The sequence below is a fragment of the Stenella coeruleoalba genome (assembly GCF_951394435.1).
Source record: "Stenella coeruleoalba genome assembly, chromosome: 14".
Classification (NCBI taxonomy): Eukaryota; Metazoa; Chordata; class Mammalia; order Artiodactyla; family Delphinidae; genus Stenella; species Stenella coeruleoalba.
Window position 1 is genome coordinate 5,845,640 of NC_137160.1, and position 19,444 is coordinate 5,865,083.

Below are 19,444 nucleotides of genomic sequence, written 5' to 3' on the forward strand. Positions count from 1 at the left end.
CTTTGAGCTGGTGAGATTTAGATGAGATTTAGGACTTTGAGTTGATGCTGTAATAAAACAATACTCTTGGGAGGCTTGGGAAAGTATGAAAGTATGGGTTCATTTCTGGGCTCTCTGTTCTGTTTCATTGATCTATGTGTCTGTTTTTGTGCCATACTGTTTCTATTACTGTAGTTTGTAGTATAGTCTGAAGTCAGGGAATGTGATACCCCCAGGTATATTCTTCTTTTCAAGAATGCTTCGACTATTTGGGGTCTTTTGTGGTTCCATACAAATTTTAGAATCATTTGTTCTAGTTCTGTGAAAAATGCCATGGGTATTTTGACAGGAATTGCATTGAACCTGTATATTGCTTTGGGTAGGATGGACATTTTAACAATACTAATTCTTTCAATCCTTGAGCACGGTGTAGCTTTCCATTTGTGTCATCTTCAATTTCCTTCACCACTGTCTTCTAGTTTTCCAAGTACAGGTCTTTCACCTCCTTGGTTAAATTCATTCCTAGGTACTTTATTCATTTTGATGTAATTATAAATGGGATTGTTTTCTTAATTTCTCTTTCGGATAGGTTGTTATTGCTCTATAGAAGTGTACCAGATATCCTGGTTGGTCTGACAATACTCAACAAATCTTGATAATAATCTTTATGCCCTTTTAAAAGAAATTCTAAAGGTCAGGGATGGAAGAAGTCAGAGACATTATAAGCTGCAGCCAGTACTCCTCCTGGCCTTAAAGGAACACACTGCCATGTTACAGAAAGGGCCATGTGACAAGAGAATGATGGTGGCCTTTAGGGGCTAAAAATGTCCCCCAGTTGGCAGCCAGCAAGAAAGCAGGAACCTCAGTTCTGCAGCCACAGGAGACTGAATTCTTCCAACAGCCTGAATGAGCTTGAAAGAGGCCTCCATGCTCCAGAGAACCCAGTACAGCCGCCTCCTTGATTTAGCCTTGTGAGATCATAAAGAGAGACCTTACCCAACCCAGACTTCTGACCTGCATAGCTGGAGATATTAAGTGGGTATTGTTTTAAGCCCAAACGTTTGTAATAATTTATTACTCAGCAATAGAAGGCTGAAGCATATTTGTTGTAATGATGGGTAATTTTTAATAGAATGGATAACCCAAATGCAATCTATATACGTTACTTAATATATTGATTAAATATATTAATAAATATATTATTATTTAGTAATGTATTACTGTTCCTAAATTTGGTAGTTCAAGACATGTGACAAGATAGAACTGTAGGCAGTATAAGAAAAATAATCACTCCAGCATCAGCTTGACCCTAAAGTTGAGCAACTACTACTGTGTTACCTAGTCATTGATAAGTTTTCATTTTTATACTTCTTTGTGTTCCTCCATTCATTCTGTCATTCCTTCAGTAAACAAGGAAGTGCCCGGGCACTGATGGCATGAAGATGAATAAGAAGGTTGCTCCTCTTGAGGTGCAGCCCCACTCATTCAATTTGAATTCAAGTGTGTAACTCACTTCAGCAAACGTTCCCTTGTATCTGGTACTCTGTCCCTCCCGCCACACACTTTCTCATTTACTTCAGTAAATTACCCACTAAAACACTGTATTCTAAGAAGCCAAATTCTCTTCTTGTATAGTTTTTTTTATAAATGTATTTATTTATTTTTGGGTGTGTTGGGTCTTCATTTCTGTGCGAGGGCTTTCTCTAGTTGCGGCGAGCGGGGGCCACTCTTCATCACGGTGCGCGGGCCTCTCACTGTCGCGGGCTCTCTTGTTGCAGAGCACAGGCTCCGGATACGCAGACTCAGTAGTTGTGGCTCACGGGCCTAGTTGCTCCGTGGCATGTGGGATCTTCCCAGACCAGGGCTCGAACCCGTGTTCCCTGCATTGGCAGGCAGATTCTCAACCACTGCGCCACCAGGGAAGCCCCCTGTATAGTTGTTTTTCTCCATCATTTGTTTATACTAGTAGGATCCTTACTCTTCTGTCACCATAATTGTTTATTATTTCACTCTTCAGTTTTATTATCTTATCCTTTCTTGTCTGGAACACGGTTTGGCCTGCCATCTGCCTCTTGTATAGCCAATTTGCATTCTGTCCGAGGTAGTGCAAATTCCCCATTTTGTAATGCACCAGTAAAATTACCATATCACCTTAATAAACTAAATTTAATGGCTCCTAGAGGGAAAAAAATATATAGAGATTTTAATTTGATTATTACTGTAAAAGTGCACAGAGGTCGGTAACACTCTGAGAAAATACACCAAAAAAAAAGGTGGATAATAATCAACTCTCAACAGTAATATTTAATTTTCCCTCTAGAAAAATCTAGGCAAAACACACTTACAAGTTTGGGGTAAATGCTAAGATCAAAAGGCATTATATTCTGTATGTATTTCAGCAAGGAAAGAAAATTGTAAGTGCTAGAGGGAGCAAGGTGACCAATTACAACATAGATTTAAATGTAAATTAACATTTTATGGGTATAGATCTCCAAGCCTCATCATTATGAATTGCTGTATTTTTAAAAGATTAAGACCACTTTATTAATACAGGAATGATTTACTTATATATGTCTTATAGCAGTGTAAATACCAGATGGCATAGAGTTAAGTATCAACAATACACAAAATATGATGGGGAAATTGCTGACTATGAGTCAGGTTTGGGCATATCTCAATAAAGTAGACATAAAACACACCATGGGTAAGGGAACATATCACTATATACAAATATACAAAATTCAAGATGTATTATTATTTAAATTTTTACATGTAATTTAAATTAAATTTAAATAAAAGGGAAAAGCTGAGCTGGAGGACAATTAGCAACATAAAGGATAGGCAGTGGGCAAATATTATTATCCTGTAAAGAGTACAGATTGTGGGCTTCCCTGGTGGCACACTGGTTGAGAGTCCGCCTGCCGATGCAGGGGACACGGGTTCGTGCCCCGGTCCGGGAGGATCCCACATGCCGCGGAGCGGCTGGGCCCGTGAGCCATCGCCGCTGAGCCTGCGCGGCCAGAGCCTGTGCTCCGCAACGGGAGAGGCCACAACAGTGAGAGGCCCGCGTACCGCAAAAAAAAAAAAAAAAAGAGTACAGATTGTATGGTGTGTAATCTATGAAACCACTGAATCACTATGTTGTACACCTATAACTAATACAATATTGTAAGTCAACTATACTTCAAAAAAATAAATAAGCAACAATAAACAAAAAAAGAATACAGATTATATAAGACAATAAGAAAATGTTATATAGCGATAGAAAATGGGGCAAATAAAGTAAACAGTTAATTCATAGAGAAGCGTAAATGGCCTCCTGGTATAGGAAACAAACACCTATTCATATCAGTAAACAAAAAGACATAAATTTCAATAAGGATGAGACATCATTTTCAGGTATCAAATTGTTTTAAAAAATTAGCATTGATGAAATACCCAGTTTTGGAGATGGTGTGGTGAAATGAAAATGTATGTATGCTGGCAGGAAAATAAAAGTTTTCTTAATTTAGCACTATATATCAAAATTCTAAAACAGGTATAAACCAAAAATAGGGTCTTACCTGTTGATCTAAAAAATGAATCTAAGAATAGATACCAGGGATGAGAATGTTTAGAATCATTTAAAAAATGAAAATTTCCTAAATGGCTTGGTTAAATGGTTCTTGAAACATGCCTATGTTCTTGTAACTGCTACGATGATGTGTTGGATGGATACTGCCAATAAACTATATTAAAAAATAAAATTCTAAAAACAAGTGGCAAGCAAAACACATGTACGTTACAAATATATTCTTGTAAACATGTGTGATAAATACTTAATATACAGTATCTATTATATATGTAATCCATATGTGTAGAAGGCAGTGCAATTAACATTATTTTTAGGATGAGGCTTACTATCAGTATTTTATGATTTTTCTCCAACAAAAAGTTGTTGTTTGAGTAAACATTTTAAAAGCAATAAATATAATTTGATACGACTTTCTGAAGGGATTTATTAAATCTAGGAAAACAAGATATATAATTTTTTCTTTTTTTAAATTTAAATATATTTGATTTATAATATTGTGTTAGTTTCAGGTGTACAGCAAAGTGATTCAGTTATATATATACATTTTTTTATCAGATTATTTTCCACTGTAGGTTATTACAAGATATCAAGTTATACATTATTTTCTTTATTGGGAAAATTAAGATTCATTTATGATTTCAGAAAATAATAATTGATCATTGGAGGTTTTGTTGGAGGGGTGATAATTATGCAACAGCTGAGGATACCACATTTCTGTCTCATAACATACTCTTTTAGACTTAAGAGTCACTACAGCCTACGGTAGAATTTCTCCACCATTTACCTTAAAGACACACTTAACTGAGGGCTGATTTACTGCATGGCAAATACTGGTGGCCAAGCCCACATTTCTGCAGCGTCCTTAGAACAGTAGAGGTAGAGTAGCATCAGCCCTTTCTCTCGCAGGTGATATGAATAAATGTTTGCTCTGATATTTTAAACTATGTAAAGAATTAGAAAATGTTGCTCTTAACACAGTTCCCAGCTAATTGTGACTCACAAATTGTCAGGGTGTCCTGGTTCCAAACTGTTGCTCTTCCACCTCAGAGATCTCTTTCCTCCCTTTTCCCACTTCTGACCTTTCCTTCCCCATTTTGATATTGTGCTACATCTGTGGAACCTAGTGGGGCAGGTCTCTGATTACCCTGAGAAATCAGCTACGAGTTTTCCTATTGCTGCTGTAACAGATTACCACTAACTTAGTGCCTAAAACCACACAAACGTATTATTTGAAATAGGTTTCCCTGGGCTGAAACCATGGTGTCAACAAGGCCACCTTCTAGGGGAGCTCTAGGGAAGAATACGTTCCCTCACCTGTCCCAGTCTGTGGATTCCTTCTATTCCTTCTTCAAAGCCAGCAAGGTATCATCTTATCTCTTTTTGCTACGTTGTGAAATCATGTTCTGTCCTTTGGAGCTTCTAAATTCCTCTCGTGAGGACGCCTTTGGTTGCACAGGTCCCTCCTGGATAATCCAGGCTAATCTCCCCATTTTGAAATCCTTAACTTTATCACATCTGCAAAATCCCTTTGCCATAAAAAGTGACATTCACAAGTTGTAGGAATTAGGGTGTGGACAAACTTGGGAGCCATTATTCAACTAAACACAATAGGTTAGATTTTTTTTATTATTATTAAACTGACAAACTTTAGTCTGAGATTATGAAAACATAACTTAGTTGACTTGAAGACCAACGGTTCATAATGCCAAATGGTAATCGTATATCTAAACACATGTTCCCTTCATTCCCAACCACTGAATAAATATTCTTCTATATAAAGAAATTATTTAAAAACTAAATATCTTTTCACTACAGAAAAATACAAAAAAGGAATGTATCATGAAGATATCAATATGTACTTTTTGGCAAGTATACATGTGTTTGGAGATTTTAAGATTAATGTTAACATTTTAGAAAGAAAATCACAAATCTGTCATTTGAAAAAATAATTTTTGTTGTTTAAAAAATATGAAATAGGATGAGAAAATGTGTAAAAGGATGAATTTGGTGCTGGTCAACTAATTTTTCCATTTTCCCACCTGTAACACCTTGACATTAAATGTGAATGCTCCAGAAAATGAGGAATCATTACAGGACAGCTGTCAGTTTTAAATATATGTGTCTGGAACGGAGCAAAGAGTCAATAGATGGTTCTCCTATTCTGTCTGTTAATGGGATAACAGTATACTGAAACTTTTTAGGGTCAGTAGTTTCTTACTTTCAAATATAATGAGACTTTTGAGCAAAGGAAAATGATATAAAATTGTATAATCTGCCAGAGACTCACCCTTCTCTCTTTCTTTTTAAGTGTTTAGTTGAGTCCTATTGTACCATTAAAAAACAACAACAACAACAACTGTCAGGCATATCTTATTATTTGAAGTTAATTCTTGATGGACGTTTATTACTGGATATTAAATTATTTGGTCATTTAACTCAAATCACTGAAGAAAAGTTATACATATAGATACATAGTTTAGTGATATAATTAAAATTTAAAATCAATTTCCTCAACTAATTTTTAGACTAAAAATATTAAATAATTTTGGCTACCATATTTATATGTTGAATTACTTAGAAAATTTTGTAGAATTTTCATTGAACTTTTTAGATCAACATTGTCTTTAGTTAAGTGTCTGCCAGGGATCCTGGGACAAGAATACAGGCAGCAAATTCCTTGTAATTTTTGGTAGGATCCTTGGGGATAATATCTATTGATCTCTTTGATTCTGGCTTCACAGCTACATAGTTTACGTCTGTCAATGACAATAAACAATGTATGTTTGCTACGGAGAAAGGAAATTATTACTCCAAATCGTTAGTCTTTGAACTAACAGAATCACAAGCCTGAGGCTACGGTACTTTGTCGATGCTTGGCTTTGATCCTTATTTACTGCAAGTCGTCCTTTGGGGAGTTGGCATGTTCCATAATGAGACCAAATATACATGAATACCTTTAACAAAACGATGAGTCTACCCTAACAACTGTTGCATATATGTGTGCATCAGCTATGGAAACAAACCCTGGACCCCATGTCCAAGTCCTAATAATAGGGTGCAGACCCCAAAGAAATATAATATCCTAGTTACTGTAACTAGAGTCACATCTAATGGCACACGATGAATAAATCATGGGGTCGCTGACCCAATGCAGACATAATCATAGTATAAAAATGTATAATAATTTCTTGGCATCAAATGGAATGGATAGATCGTGACGTGGTCCTTGCCCTCTGTGAGGAATGAAATGGCCTCTATCTATGGAATACAATTTTCTCCTGAAGGTGCTTCTCTTTTCATAATAGCGTGTCTTTTGGGACAGTAGGAATATGCAATTTTAGCAGAGATTGGGGGGATCTAATAAATGTGAGTGGGATTAGATTGTGAATAGAATTTCTTGTATTAGAAAAAAGATTAAGCTATAGCTTAACAATAACACTGGCTATCTTGACTGATAACTAAGTCACATTGGAACATAGAGTTTTGGAAGCAGATATTGATTTTTCAAAAAAAAAATATGAAGCTGATGAAAGAGGTGACGAGAAGATGCACAGACCTATTTCTGGCCTCAAATCTGGTCAGCATTTTTCAAGTAAAATGACATTTCCTCTAATTGCATAGCCCAAGGGCCATTGCATGTTTAAAGTATGGTGGCAGGGAAATTATTCCATTCATTTTGGGAAAAACAAAACAAAACAATTGTTTTGGGAGGCAATTCTAATGGCCAAATATATTTAAATTTTTTTTTACATTTTCTTTTTCTGTGATTAGAATCTCACCGTTAAAAATGGTATTTAGCAGCAAGCTGTACATTGTTTTAATCCAGTTTTTGACGTCTTTGAAAGCTGACGCAGGGGCTCACTCATAATTGGGATCTCTGATGTTTTAGATATTTTCTTCCATCAAGTTCATGAAGAAAAGTTTAGCTATTCCTTAGACATTAGAAGCATTGTTAGAATTTAATGAGAATATGGCATATCCATTTTACTGCTTAAAGAAGTTTTGTTCCAGTGTCTCGTGGACAAGTATTTATTAAGGACCTACGATACGGCACCTGATGTTCTGAGCGCAGTGATAAATTAGTGAACAGAACAATGCCTTTGCCTCTCATTCTTATTAAAGGAAGCTAATGATGTACAAGAGAGTAACTTTAAAAAGATGAACTCAAATCCTAATAAGTGTTGTGGAAAAACAAAACACGGGGTAATGTGCTGGAGAAGGACGTGGGCATGAGTGCCCTGGGTTGTGTTGGGCGATCCTTGTGCTCAGAAGTAAGTTGGGCAAAGATTTGGGATAAGCAAAGGGGTACCAAGGAGTTTGAGCTTTGATTTCACTTTATTGGGAAGCTTTTGGAGTGTTTTAAAAGGGGATGAAACTCCATCGGATTTACACTTAAATATCCAAGGCTTCTCTGGCCACTGTGTCTGTGGATCCGTGTAAGAGACGATTTGGTGAAAGACCACTCAGAAGTACCAGTGGAGACGTTACCAAGAGCCTGGAGTTGAGAGAGAGCTGACAGACCTACAGGACAGTTTGATGTGGGCGCCAGGGCAGAGAGGACTCAATCATGACCCTGAGCCTTTAGCCTGGAGCGAGGCGATGCCCCTTAATAATGTTGGGAGGGTGGGTGAGGGGGGAATTGAGGCAGGGAAGAGGACTATAGGATGATCACCGCTATCTAAACCCATCCAGCCATATTCCATTTGAGATGGTAATTAGAATGCCAAGTGGGGATGTTACTTAGGGATTCGGATGCACCGAACAAATCTGGGTCTCAGATAGGAGTCAGCTGGAAGTGTGAGCCCATGAGAATGAAGCCAAATGCAGCCTCTGTACTCTGACACCAAATTAAATCTCAGAGACAGAGTCTTGGGTGAAGTAGAAAAGAATCACTTTATTGCTTTGCCAGGCAAAGAGGACCACAGTGGGCTAATGCCCTCAGAATGTGTGTGGACCTGGAGGGGGTAGTGAGAAGTTTCATAGTCATGGTTCAAAGAGGGCGTGATCGGCTCGTGGACTTTCTTCCGATTGGTTGGTGGTGAGGTAATGGGGAGTCAGCATCATCAACCTTCTGATTCCATCCAGTCGGGGGGCCACATGCTCGTGGGCAGCATACCTTTAATTTCTCCCACCTGCTGGCGGTTTCAGTATATGTAAAACAGCTCAGAAGTATTAAGTATATCCCTTGAGGGGGGACCCAGACCCTGCCTCTAGGCTGCTCTATTGTTTCTTTTGACTGGTCCTCGCTTCCCTAATTAACATCTATTTAAACCTGCTCCTTGGAACTCAGGGAAGGTCATGGAGGCTGAATGAAGCCTATTTCCTGTAATCCAGAAGTGGGGGACACAGAAAGGCTTTTGTGCCCAGGAGCCCCAGAGGGTCCTGCTCGGTATCACCAGGAGCCTGACTGCAGGGGTCAGCCGAAAGGCCTCAGAGGGCAGGGAAAATCACCTTTGCACCTGAAAGATCAAAATGATTATTGAATAAAAGTAACTGAGTTTTTCAGTGTGCCAGATTTTGCTATTTAGTACAAATTAATTACCTGAATATATAATGCAGGTACCTATCACATTTACATAATTATAATAATTTTAAGCTTTGTTCCCATCTCTCAGGCAAAGAAAGTGATAGACTGTAGAGCCTCTAGACTGTCAGAAAATTTTAATAAATCAATATCTTCAAGGGTGTTACAAGCTGAATTCAGGAAATGAAGCAAGGACATGTAAACATACTCCCAGCTCTTTCCTCGTTCTGATGCTTCTCCATGCATTTTTGTGACCATTTCCACTCCAAGTTACGATTGGGAAAATAAGAATAACAAAGAGCAGAAGTAGAAAGCTCAAAGACATGGGTGTGTGTGTGTGTGTGTGTGTGTGTGTGTGTGTGTGTGTGGTCTATTCTCACACAGGCCAGCACATAGAGGCGTGAGCTTTTGACAAACCTCAAATTAAAGCGGTTAAAAGATAAGAATTTGAGAGAAGCAAGAAGCAAGGAGAATACCTGTGGAATGAAACAAGATATGGGTTGGGGGCTGGGAGACGGGGTGGGGGTGGGGGGCGGAAGGAGCGTCTGATCTGAAGCCCCAAGCAATTTTTAAATGATATAATGATTTTTAAAGAAAAATAGGATCGAGCATCTCTTCTATTTCCAAATTTTCTTGATGAAATATGATGTAACTTGACTTTGAACAGATCTACCAAATGATAGTTTCATTAACAAGAAAGCAGAGGTATTTGAAATATCAAGGTTTCAGAGAGAAATCTGACAGTTTTTATTTTCATTTTGTTTTAATTTTCCCTGAGTGGCATTTCTGGACTTGAAAAGCAAGGTAGTGGGTGAGGAAAGAAATGACTCTAATAGAATGAGCATTAGTGCTGGTAGCATTAAATAGCAATTATGAATTACGTGGCTTTTAATTACAGAATTGGAACAGTATTTATAAGCATGTGACATGATCCTGGAAAATGATGATATATCCATGATTAGACCGTTAACATTATAAAATATATGTTTGGTGATTCTTTATTATATTTTAAAATAAAATTTCCTTTATTTTGAGTGTGTGGCTGCCCTTCTTCCTCTTGTCCTCCTTAACCTAATTAAAATATGCCCAAAATTCGTTTGTCTCCTGATAACGTTTTTACTCCTTAAGAATCAGCAATATGTAGGTATAAAGGTTGTTTGTCTCAGATGCCGTCATGATTTAAGCATCTTGAAGGACTGAAATGCTATTTCACTGAAGAATGGTAAATGCTCCCCACCTAGTGGGACGAATGGGAACATATGAGGATTTAAAACTAGACAAAACGTCCAAAAGAAAACAATGAATTCAGTGAAATATTGAGTTCATTAAGTATCTTTAAAAATAATAAAGTATAACTATTATTTGAAATCTACTCTTTTACTGGTTAAAATTTGAAAGATAAAATAGACTTGTTTGGATTAATATTTGGCTTTTTTTTTCATGAAAAGTTATCAGATTTTTCCCAATCATAAGAAGTAACTATATGTGTATATGTTTGTGTATATACACACATATGTATATGCATATATGAAAAAATTTCCCAACGAAAATTAAATATAACTTGTAAATATCCTAGAAATAGTCATTGCTAACATTTCAGCTTAGTATTTCCAGTAAAATTTTTCGTATGTTTGTTTGCATGTGAGGCTTTATAATTTGAAACAATTTGTATCCTTATTTTTCACCCAACTTTATACCTCAGTAATTTCCATACTATTCTATGACCCCTTAAGAATTAAGAATCCTACCACTATAATGATTTTTGAACACTGGGGCAACACTTGCCAAGCTTTTGTTTTTGATTTTGTTTTTGTGTTGTCTGTTAAGTGGTATACACATAAAATAGAGATATTTGGATTAAACAAGATTAAACATATGCTTTTGGGCGTATGACTTCTCTAAACAAGGTGCTGAGAATTACCAGAAGGCTGACACACAGGAACACACTGGATTTCTCAGTCTTCCTACTCTGCAGTACACATCTTCCTTGCCAGAGCAAACTGTTGAGTTACATTTCATGTTTCCAAAGAATTTGTTTTGAAATATTTACATAACTGTTCACTTAAGGTATTTTAAATTGGAATTTTAAAATTGGGCTTAAAGGACCTTTAGATAATTTCAAAATCTGCATCTGTGTATTGTGTTTCTCTGTACTGAAGATTCTGTTAATACAGTTGTAGGACAAATGTCACTTTCATCCAAGCCTCAGTTTCATAGGATCACTGAAAACTTCAGAACACTCCTGGATTTATATTGGAACCAAAAGACCAAGATCTAGTCTCTTTTACACACTGCTTGCCTTGGTTTCCCAGGATGGGACCTGAATATCTCTCTTTACAATTTGGTGTTAGAAAATGCATGTTATCTTGATGGTCTTGTTATTCTGGGAATGATGGAATATCACAAATACCTTATGTAGCGAAACCTTCCTCCTATAAAGTAGTAGAAACATTTAAAATCTCCATTTGCTATTGTATCGATATTTCACATGCGCAGATTCTGTTTTGCTTCTTTTTCAGAATTGAACTTTAATGATATTTTACACTGGGTATGAGTGTAGCAAAGAAATATACCCCCAAGATGTTAAAATATCTCAGTCAGGAAGTCATAGTTTTAGGAAAGTCCTGGGCATGTCTTAGAAAGGTGTGTTTATTGTGTACTTGGATATAAAAAATGGAGACTGGTTATAGACTATTTTTTTCTTTTTACATGTAAATAGTACAGTAACACAGAATCAAAGACCTTGAAGCTGAAGGGCTCTGGTGTATTGTTCACTTTGTTTTCACATTCAAGTATATTACTAAGCTCATATAATGACTTTTAGGAGAGCCAGAGGGTAAGAACCTTCTGCAAATTGTAAAGTTAATTGTTTGTATTACCTGTCATTGTGCTCCTTCATGTACTATCAGAATTAATTTAAAACCACTTTTTGAATCATAGAAGGGAGTTGTCCACTTAGTCCTTGGGATTGAATTTTTGTGAAATACATAGTATGCTAGAATAAGGACTTGGAAGTAGATATAGTAGGAAACTTATTAAAATAAGCATTCCCCTGTCGTTTTTGAGAAAAAGATGCTTCATTATGCATTAATGTATTTTTCAGTTTCTTACAAGTGACTGTAAACTGGGGTGTTGTAGAACTGGTACACGCAGGTAGGGTGGAAGGCACTGGTGTGGTATGTCCGGCAGCATCCCTTTAACTCTGATTGGTCAGTTCCCATGAAGTAATGATTGTTAAATATTGTAAATATTACTCCCAATATAACATCTTATTGATCTAGCGTAATCCATTTAATTATGTTAATTTTATTACAATATTTTACTATCTAAAGAATAACTATCTGCTGTTTTGTCACATGAGAAAACCAACAGTTCTATGTATAACTCATCTTTTTAAACAGCGTTTATTGCGTGCTCTTCTGCATAAAGGGCTGTGCTCTGTTCTTTCAAATTTGCATATTCTCATTTAGTCTTAACAAGAGGTCTGTGAACAACTATCGTCACTTTACAAATTAGGAAATTGAATATAAATGACTTAACTTTTATATCCTGTATCTCCTTAAACTTATCCCATTATATAGATGTAAACTGAAAAGTGGAAAAATTTAAGGAATATTTGCTCAAGATCACACAACTTAGAAGTGGTGAACCCAGGATTCAATCTCAGACATTTTGAATTCACAGCCTCTGTACAATACTTGCCTTTTAGAACAGCTTACTCTGACAACTACAGTGCTTGCGTCCATATGGCCGGCACTGTCCTACATTCTTTGCATAGTTAAATCACTTAGGGAAGCATTATCTGTCTCCCTATCTTATAGATGTGGTAACTGAGTAAGTGCTCATGGAAGACGAGATCTCTCCTTAGGAATTATCACTCCCTACAGCCTGAGACGCAGCCCTACCCTCTGTAGTGTTGTCAGGACTCTACCCCAGGATGAAGTGCCTGGAGAAGCATGCTCTAAGCTTCAAGTTCATGGACAGTTAACCTGGTCCAACAGGGACGCTTTGCACAATTGCGTATTGTGCAAAGTGTATGAGTGTATGAGAGGAGAGGGGAATTCTTCTTTAGAATTGAACTTTAATGATATTTTACACTGGGTATGAGTGTATGAGCAAAGAAATATACCCCCAAGATGTTAAAATATCTCAGTCAGGAAGTCATAGTTTTAGGAAAGTCCTGGTGTATGAGAGAAGAGGGGAAAGTTGGGAAAGACTCCTTTGCAGTGTTAAAATATCCATTTTCTATGTTACCCGAATGAGTTAAATCAATAACAATGCTGTGCTTACGCATATGACATTCTTTTGGCTGACTATCGTTATTTCACTACATTCCATTTCTGGCTTTTCTCAAAAAGAAACACTTAGCATTAGATGCGGATGATAAAATGGTGATGTTCAATAAGCCCTTCCAGAGAAGTGAGTTTGCAGTAGCTGCAGTCATTATGTCTAAATGTGCTTTTAAATAATTCAGAGTCAAAAAGCAATGCGAGTACTTTCTTCTGTGTACTTAGTTTTTAACATCAATATGAGGCTGTGTTTGCTATTCTGAAAGCAACAGAAGACCTAGTCCCAGAAATAAGTAGATTCATCTGATCATGGAAACTGCCTGTGTGAGTTACTCTGAATTTTGAGGATTACGTTATTGGCTGCCCTTTATTATTGGTAAACCTTAATTTTGAGTTTCTTCCAGATAATTTTAGGGAATAAGGGGGCTGGTTTTTAAGAGCCAATAGCTTTTGACAATTATATTGAATTTCTAAGTAGACTAAGTTCTCTAAAGATTGGTAGAATCTGTGCTTTTCCAGCAATAGTAAGAGAGCCAAATAAATGAATGGGATTTAGTTTCTGAGAATATCACAATTTGTATTGTATTTGAGGGCTAATTCTCCACAGTAAACACACCTGTGAGAATCTTCTGTTCTCTGGGATACTCAGGTCCGCAGCCTGGCCAGAGCTAAACTTTTGCTCAGTGATATTAATCAATTAAAAATATCTGTTGACTATTTACTCTAAGCCTAGAGATATTAAGCCACATAAGAGATTACAAGTAATTTTTTTTAAAGCATGTCCCTAGCCTCAAAGAACTCATGGGGAAGGACGATAAGCATATACTAAGTGCTAAACTCTTTTTAAAAATTGTAAGTAGAATAGGATTTAAGGAAAAGATAATTTTCTGATAGATTGGAATGATATTTTCAAACTGTAAAGATCATACAGTTCTGATATGATTTGCATAGTAGAGTGGAGAATAGGTATTCCAGGACAGAGAGAGGGAGGGAACTATAGGGCCAATGAACCAAAGATCTCAGGAACGTGTGGGGAGCAGTGAGAAATGCTTATGTGCAGAGTGTATGTACTCAGACACCCTTGAAGGAGCAGTGAGGACATGGCTTGATTTGGGAGGCAGGAAGCTGCCATTTTATGCTTTCAGCAGGAGGTAGAGCTCAGAATCTTTATTGAACTATTGTGTGTCTGCCTTTATATGAGAGAGATATTCAGATATGCAATATAAAGAAAATTCAGAATCCAATCGATTTTATTTTTGGTGTCTATGAGACAAAATTAATTTTTGTTCAAGGGGTGTGTTGTGATACATTGGTTTCTTAGCCACTGCTAAGATTTCCTTGTTTGTTTTTGTTTGTTTATTGTTTGCACAGCAGTTCTATAAATGTAGCAAAAGTAAGGAAGAAAAGATGGAGTAGTACTTGGAATAATAGTGATTTTTTTAAGGGAGGATGATTTCAGTTAACTGGCACATTTGTATAATTATTTGATGTAAAGTAGTGTGTCAGGAATGGGATTCATTGACAGTACTGGATGATCTGTTCCACTCCCAGTCAAACCACCAATATTTAATGATAACTGATACTGGCACATTGATTGGTGTTTTGTAAGACTTTTGCAACAGCAGCAGAAACAGAAACAAAATTACATTTGGAGAATTTGGAAGCCAAATCTCTAGTGTATTTACTAACATACTGTTAGTACTAACATACTTCACTGTTGCAGAATGCAATGCCATTTTTATCTATATATTTAAAAATTTAGGGCTTCCCTGGTGGCGCAGTGGTTGAGAGTCCGCCTGCCGATGCAGGGGACGCGGGTTCGTGCCCCGGTCCGGGAAGATCCCACATGCTGCAGAGCGGCTGGGCCCGTGAGCCGTGGCCGCTGAGCCTGCGCGTCCGGAGCCTGTGCTCCACAACGGGAGAGGCCACAACAGTGAGAGGCCCGGGTACCACACATACACACAAAAAAATAAAAACAAACCCATCCTATTTAATAGTAATTGTAATAAATTTTCCAGCTCATTCTGGAAGGTCAATAAATATTTATGCTCTTTTCGAGGTATTCTTTACTTGATGGATTAACTGTACTTTCAAAACCACTGCAATTTATCAGGTAGTAAGTGGATTTTTTTACATTTTCTACTAAAGCAATTTGCAGCTGCTCTAATCTATTTGCGGAAAACTACTTTTTTGTTCTGTGTACACGTTTTGACAACATTCATTACCTGCTAAACAGACCATATCAGTTCTGCAAAATGGTTGACTACAGAAATTCAAATTTAGTTCCTGACTGAAAATCGGATTTTTGCAGTAATAGATTGGATCATTACATTTCACACTATAAAAGCTTTATACCGTGTTGAAAGCAGGAGCGCAGTAAAACGTTCAGCATGATACTTTTCAAAATCACTACTGCATCTGCATCTTTTCTACTCTTTAATACTTTGTTTTTCAAAACGACTATTACATCTTTTTTATTTTTTAACCAGGGACTTGAAGGCAAACAAGGCAGAAGGAAGAAGAAGCTCTCCTGGGAATTGGAACTGGCGGGGGGGGGGGGGGGGGGGGGGGGGGGGGGGGGGGCGGGGCGGGTAGGGGTAAGGGCTTGGAGAGTCGGGGGAATGCTTGGCTCAAGTTACCTTTGTCTTTGCCACACTTTTGATTTTCAAGACTTGATCATTTTTTTATTTTAATAAATGTATTTATTTTTGGCTGTGTTGGGTCTTCGTTTCTGTGCGCAGGTTTTCTCTAGTTGCGGCGAGTGTGGGCTACTCTTCATCGCGGTGCTCGGGCTTATCGTTGTGGCTTCTCTTGTTGCGGAGCACCAGGCTCTAGACGCGCAGGCTCAGTAGTTGTGGCTCACGGGCTTAGTTGCTCCGCGGCATGTGGGATCTTCCCAGACCAGGGCTCGAACCCGTGTCCCCTGCATTGGCAGGCAGATTCTTAACCACTGCGCCACCAGGGAAGCCCTTGATCATTTCTTTTTTAATGATTCCTCTAGGAATGTTAAAATATATTAAATTACCTTACGCAAAGCATTTTCTTAACAATTTTCATTAATATGGAAGATACATTTAAGGGAGACAACTTACTTAAAAAAAAACAACCCTGCAATAAGCGGTTTTGAAGGTGAAAATTAATTATAACATGGCTGCACTGTTTAGATAATATTGATCATTGATAAAACTTTACTGACTGATGAACCTCTGAAAATTATGTGTTTTGTGTCTAATATATTTTTCTAGAATACCTATCCTTAAAAGGGCCACAAAACTATAACTGAAAAAAATCAGTGCTAAAATTACATTTTATGAGATATGTGGGATGATTACAAAGATAAAAACAAAAACTACTTTAAAGGACTGTCTACATCAAGCTATAATGGCATCTAAGTTATAATTCATAGTGTAGCATTACTCTAGAGATGCATTCCTATAAATGACCAATTACTCTGACAATGAAAGAAGTGTATTTTTTTGTAATATTGAAGTCATAGCTAACATTAGACTTTGCTATATTAGACTTGTCACTAATTCTCTTATTTCTGTAGCCAAATTGTATACTTCTTGGAATTCTTATTTGACCTCCCAATGCCCTCAATGTGCATTGTAATCTGGAGAGCATGGACCATTGTACCTAAAGTCAGTAGAACGTGTGATATATATGCAAAGTAGGCTAATTTCATCACCGTATATATTTTAAATGTTGATGAGAATAATGTACATTTTTCTTATGTTGTTCAGAATAAATTTTCCCTTGTTCTGAATCTCCATGATATTCTTTGCTTCTTTCATATGCTTAAATAATATTATACTTTCTTAATTAGTATTTGGTAAGCCTATACTTTCCAAAACATTTCAATATTTCCATTAAACTAAATCTTTTTTGCACAGGACAACCAAATTTATACATACAGAATTTCAGTGTAAAGCATAATGTTATGCATGTGGTCGGCACTTAAGTTTTGCTAAAGGAATGCACCAAGTTAAATAAAAAGAAGAAGAACCCATATGGATAATGTACTTCATTTTTATGATGGAAAACTTCCCGTGCCAGTTTTATAAGCTGAGCACTTCTAGAAGAACTCTAGCTCTGTTAGTAACACAAGGAATAATTGCCGCTATGGCAACTCTTCTGAGAATGGAATGTCAGTTCTACCATTTTTCTCAATTTGACGGCATATTATCACACGAATCTTTTCGTTTTTAGATTTGCAACGTGAGTGATTTACAACTGAGCATCAGTTAAAACCTTTTTCTTGCCTTTTTCTTCCCCTTTTTAGCTCCCTGCGAAGGCAATACATTCTTCTGCCACAGTAACATGTGTATTAACAATACGTTGGTTTGCAATGGACTCCAGAACTGTGTGTACCCTTGGGACGAAAATCATTGTAAAGGTAATCATTCGTCCCTGGAATCTGCAAAATCCCTCTACCTGTAGCGTGGGAAGAAGTTGATCCAATGTTTATATGTATCAGACAGCCTTAAAAATATATTGTACATTGGCTTTGTGAACTCCTGTAGGTTTTATAATTGATTTGTTAGCCTTTTCCTTTGCTTTTACTAGTGCTGTAACCAGAAGTTTTCACATTCCCTAATGCACAGTGGACTGTCCTTAGCACTTGATGTTCATTGGCAAATCTCCTTTTTGGAGCCTGCAGCAGGGCATTGGAGCTTTCCATGCAAAGCAGCGTTTCCTATCAGAAGCTCCTTCATCTGTGGCTGCACCTCTCACTTATCCCGTCCGTCTTTACCAGACATAGTGCACATACCCTAGAGATAAAAGTGTATCGAAGGAACATTAGGGCTTTCAGGTACCTAAAGCCACTTACCTCGACTTCAGTTTTCCTACCAAAACGCTCTTCTTCCTTTCCAATGAGAATCGCTTCCGGCTTCCTTCTTAGCCTGTACGCAAAGGTTTGTTTACATAGAGAGCATCCCTCGGCTTGGTTATGAATGTTGCGAGTTTTGGTTAAGTTCAAAGTGCCACATATCCTCTTTTGTTCAGAGCCAATATTAACCAGTTTGCAAAGGAAAAGAAACGGGCAAATAATGCTCCATGCTTGATGTCCAATATCTTCTATTAAAATGCCCTCTGTGGATAGAAGCAGAGAGACGTTGCCACAGTACCCAGGGTTCGCAGAGTCAATAAGAGAAGCCGATCCAGTATCAACTATTTTGAGGAGATGGGCAATGATCCATGTTGTGTCCAAGGGACCACTTTGGAATGGATGGGAAATTTAAGCATTTTGTGAAGAACCTTATACAGCACTGTTAGGGATTCGTTTTACTTGCCTAAAGTGGGTCTGTTCCCATGGTTCTTGGTGGCCCACCTTTCTCCATGGACAAAACCTCTGCGCCACTGCTCTGGATGGTAGGGTGGGGCAGGGACAGTGGCTCACTTCTCTGAGAGGAACACCCCAGCTTTATGAAGAAGGCACTCGGTGAGGATGGAGAAAGGGGCCATCTGGTCTTCTGCTTGTCTCTTCAGGGAGCTCGACGCTGTGAGTGAGCTGCAGTCAGTGTGACCGGGGCCCTGTGTTCTCAACCTGCTGTGCCTGGTGTAGACCTTCTTTCCTACCAGTGGGGCCTGGGAGGAGGAGGGGAGACCCCACATTCCAGCCACTCCTGCCTGGAATCGAGCATCTGCAGTATGGATCTGGGGGTGGAAAGGGCATTGAGAAATGCAGGTGGCTCGCCCTTCCTGGGGAGGTACTGTAGCTCCAGACTGGGGGCCTGTAGGGAGAGGAGGCTTGTGTTGCCTGAAACCACCCTGAGTAGACCTTCTACTGGGATAGAAGCTTCTATTGGGATAGCTTCTATTGGGTGGAGGAGCTCAAAGGCCACAGACCATCCCTGTTCATAAAGAAATTCAGTAGAGGTTCTTGAATAAATGTACCTCCCTTAAGACAATTTCCAGAAACCTTAAATGTTATTTTTTTAACTTTTACGATGATGGGGAAAGACCCACAGAAGCCCTCATGCCAACATCCCGGAAGTGTCTGTCTTAAAGTGTAATCACCTTCTGGTATCAGAATACTGTTACTTAGACTTCAGTTATCCACATCAGGAATAAGTT

At 37.8% G+C, this 19,444-nt stretch overlaps 1 protein-coding gene across 3 annotated transcripts in view; it reads left to right on the forward strand.

Moving 5' to 3' along the window:
- NETO1 (neuropilin and tolloid like 1) overlaps positions 1–19,444 on the forward strand; it is an 89,968-nt gene that overhangs the window by 67,430 nt on the left and 3,094 nt on the right. For all 3 annotated transcript variants that reach the window (XM_079943092.1, XM_079943094.1, XM_079943093.1), the window contains one exon: positions 17,649–17,762. In XM_079943092.1, coding sequence (XP_079799218.1) covers positions 17,649–17,762 — 114 coding nt within the window. The remainder of the gene's footprint in view (positions 1–17,648; positions 17,763–19,444) is intronic.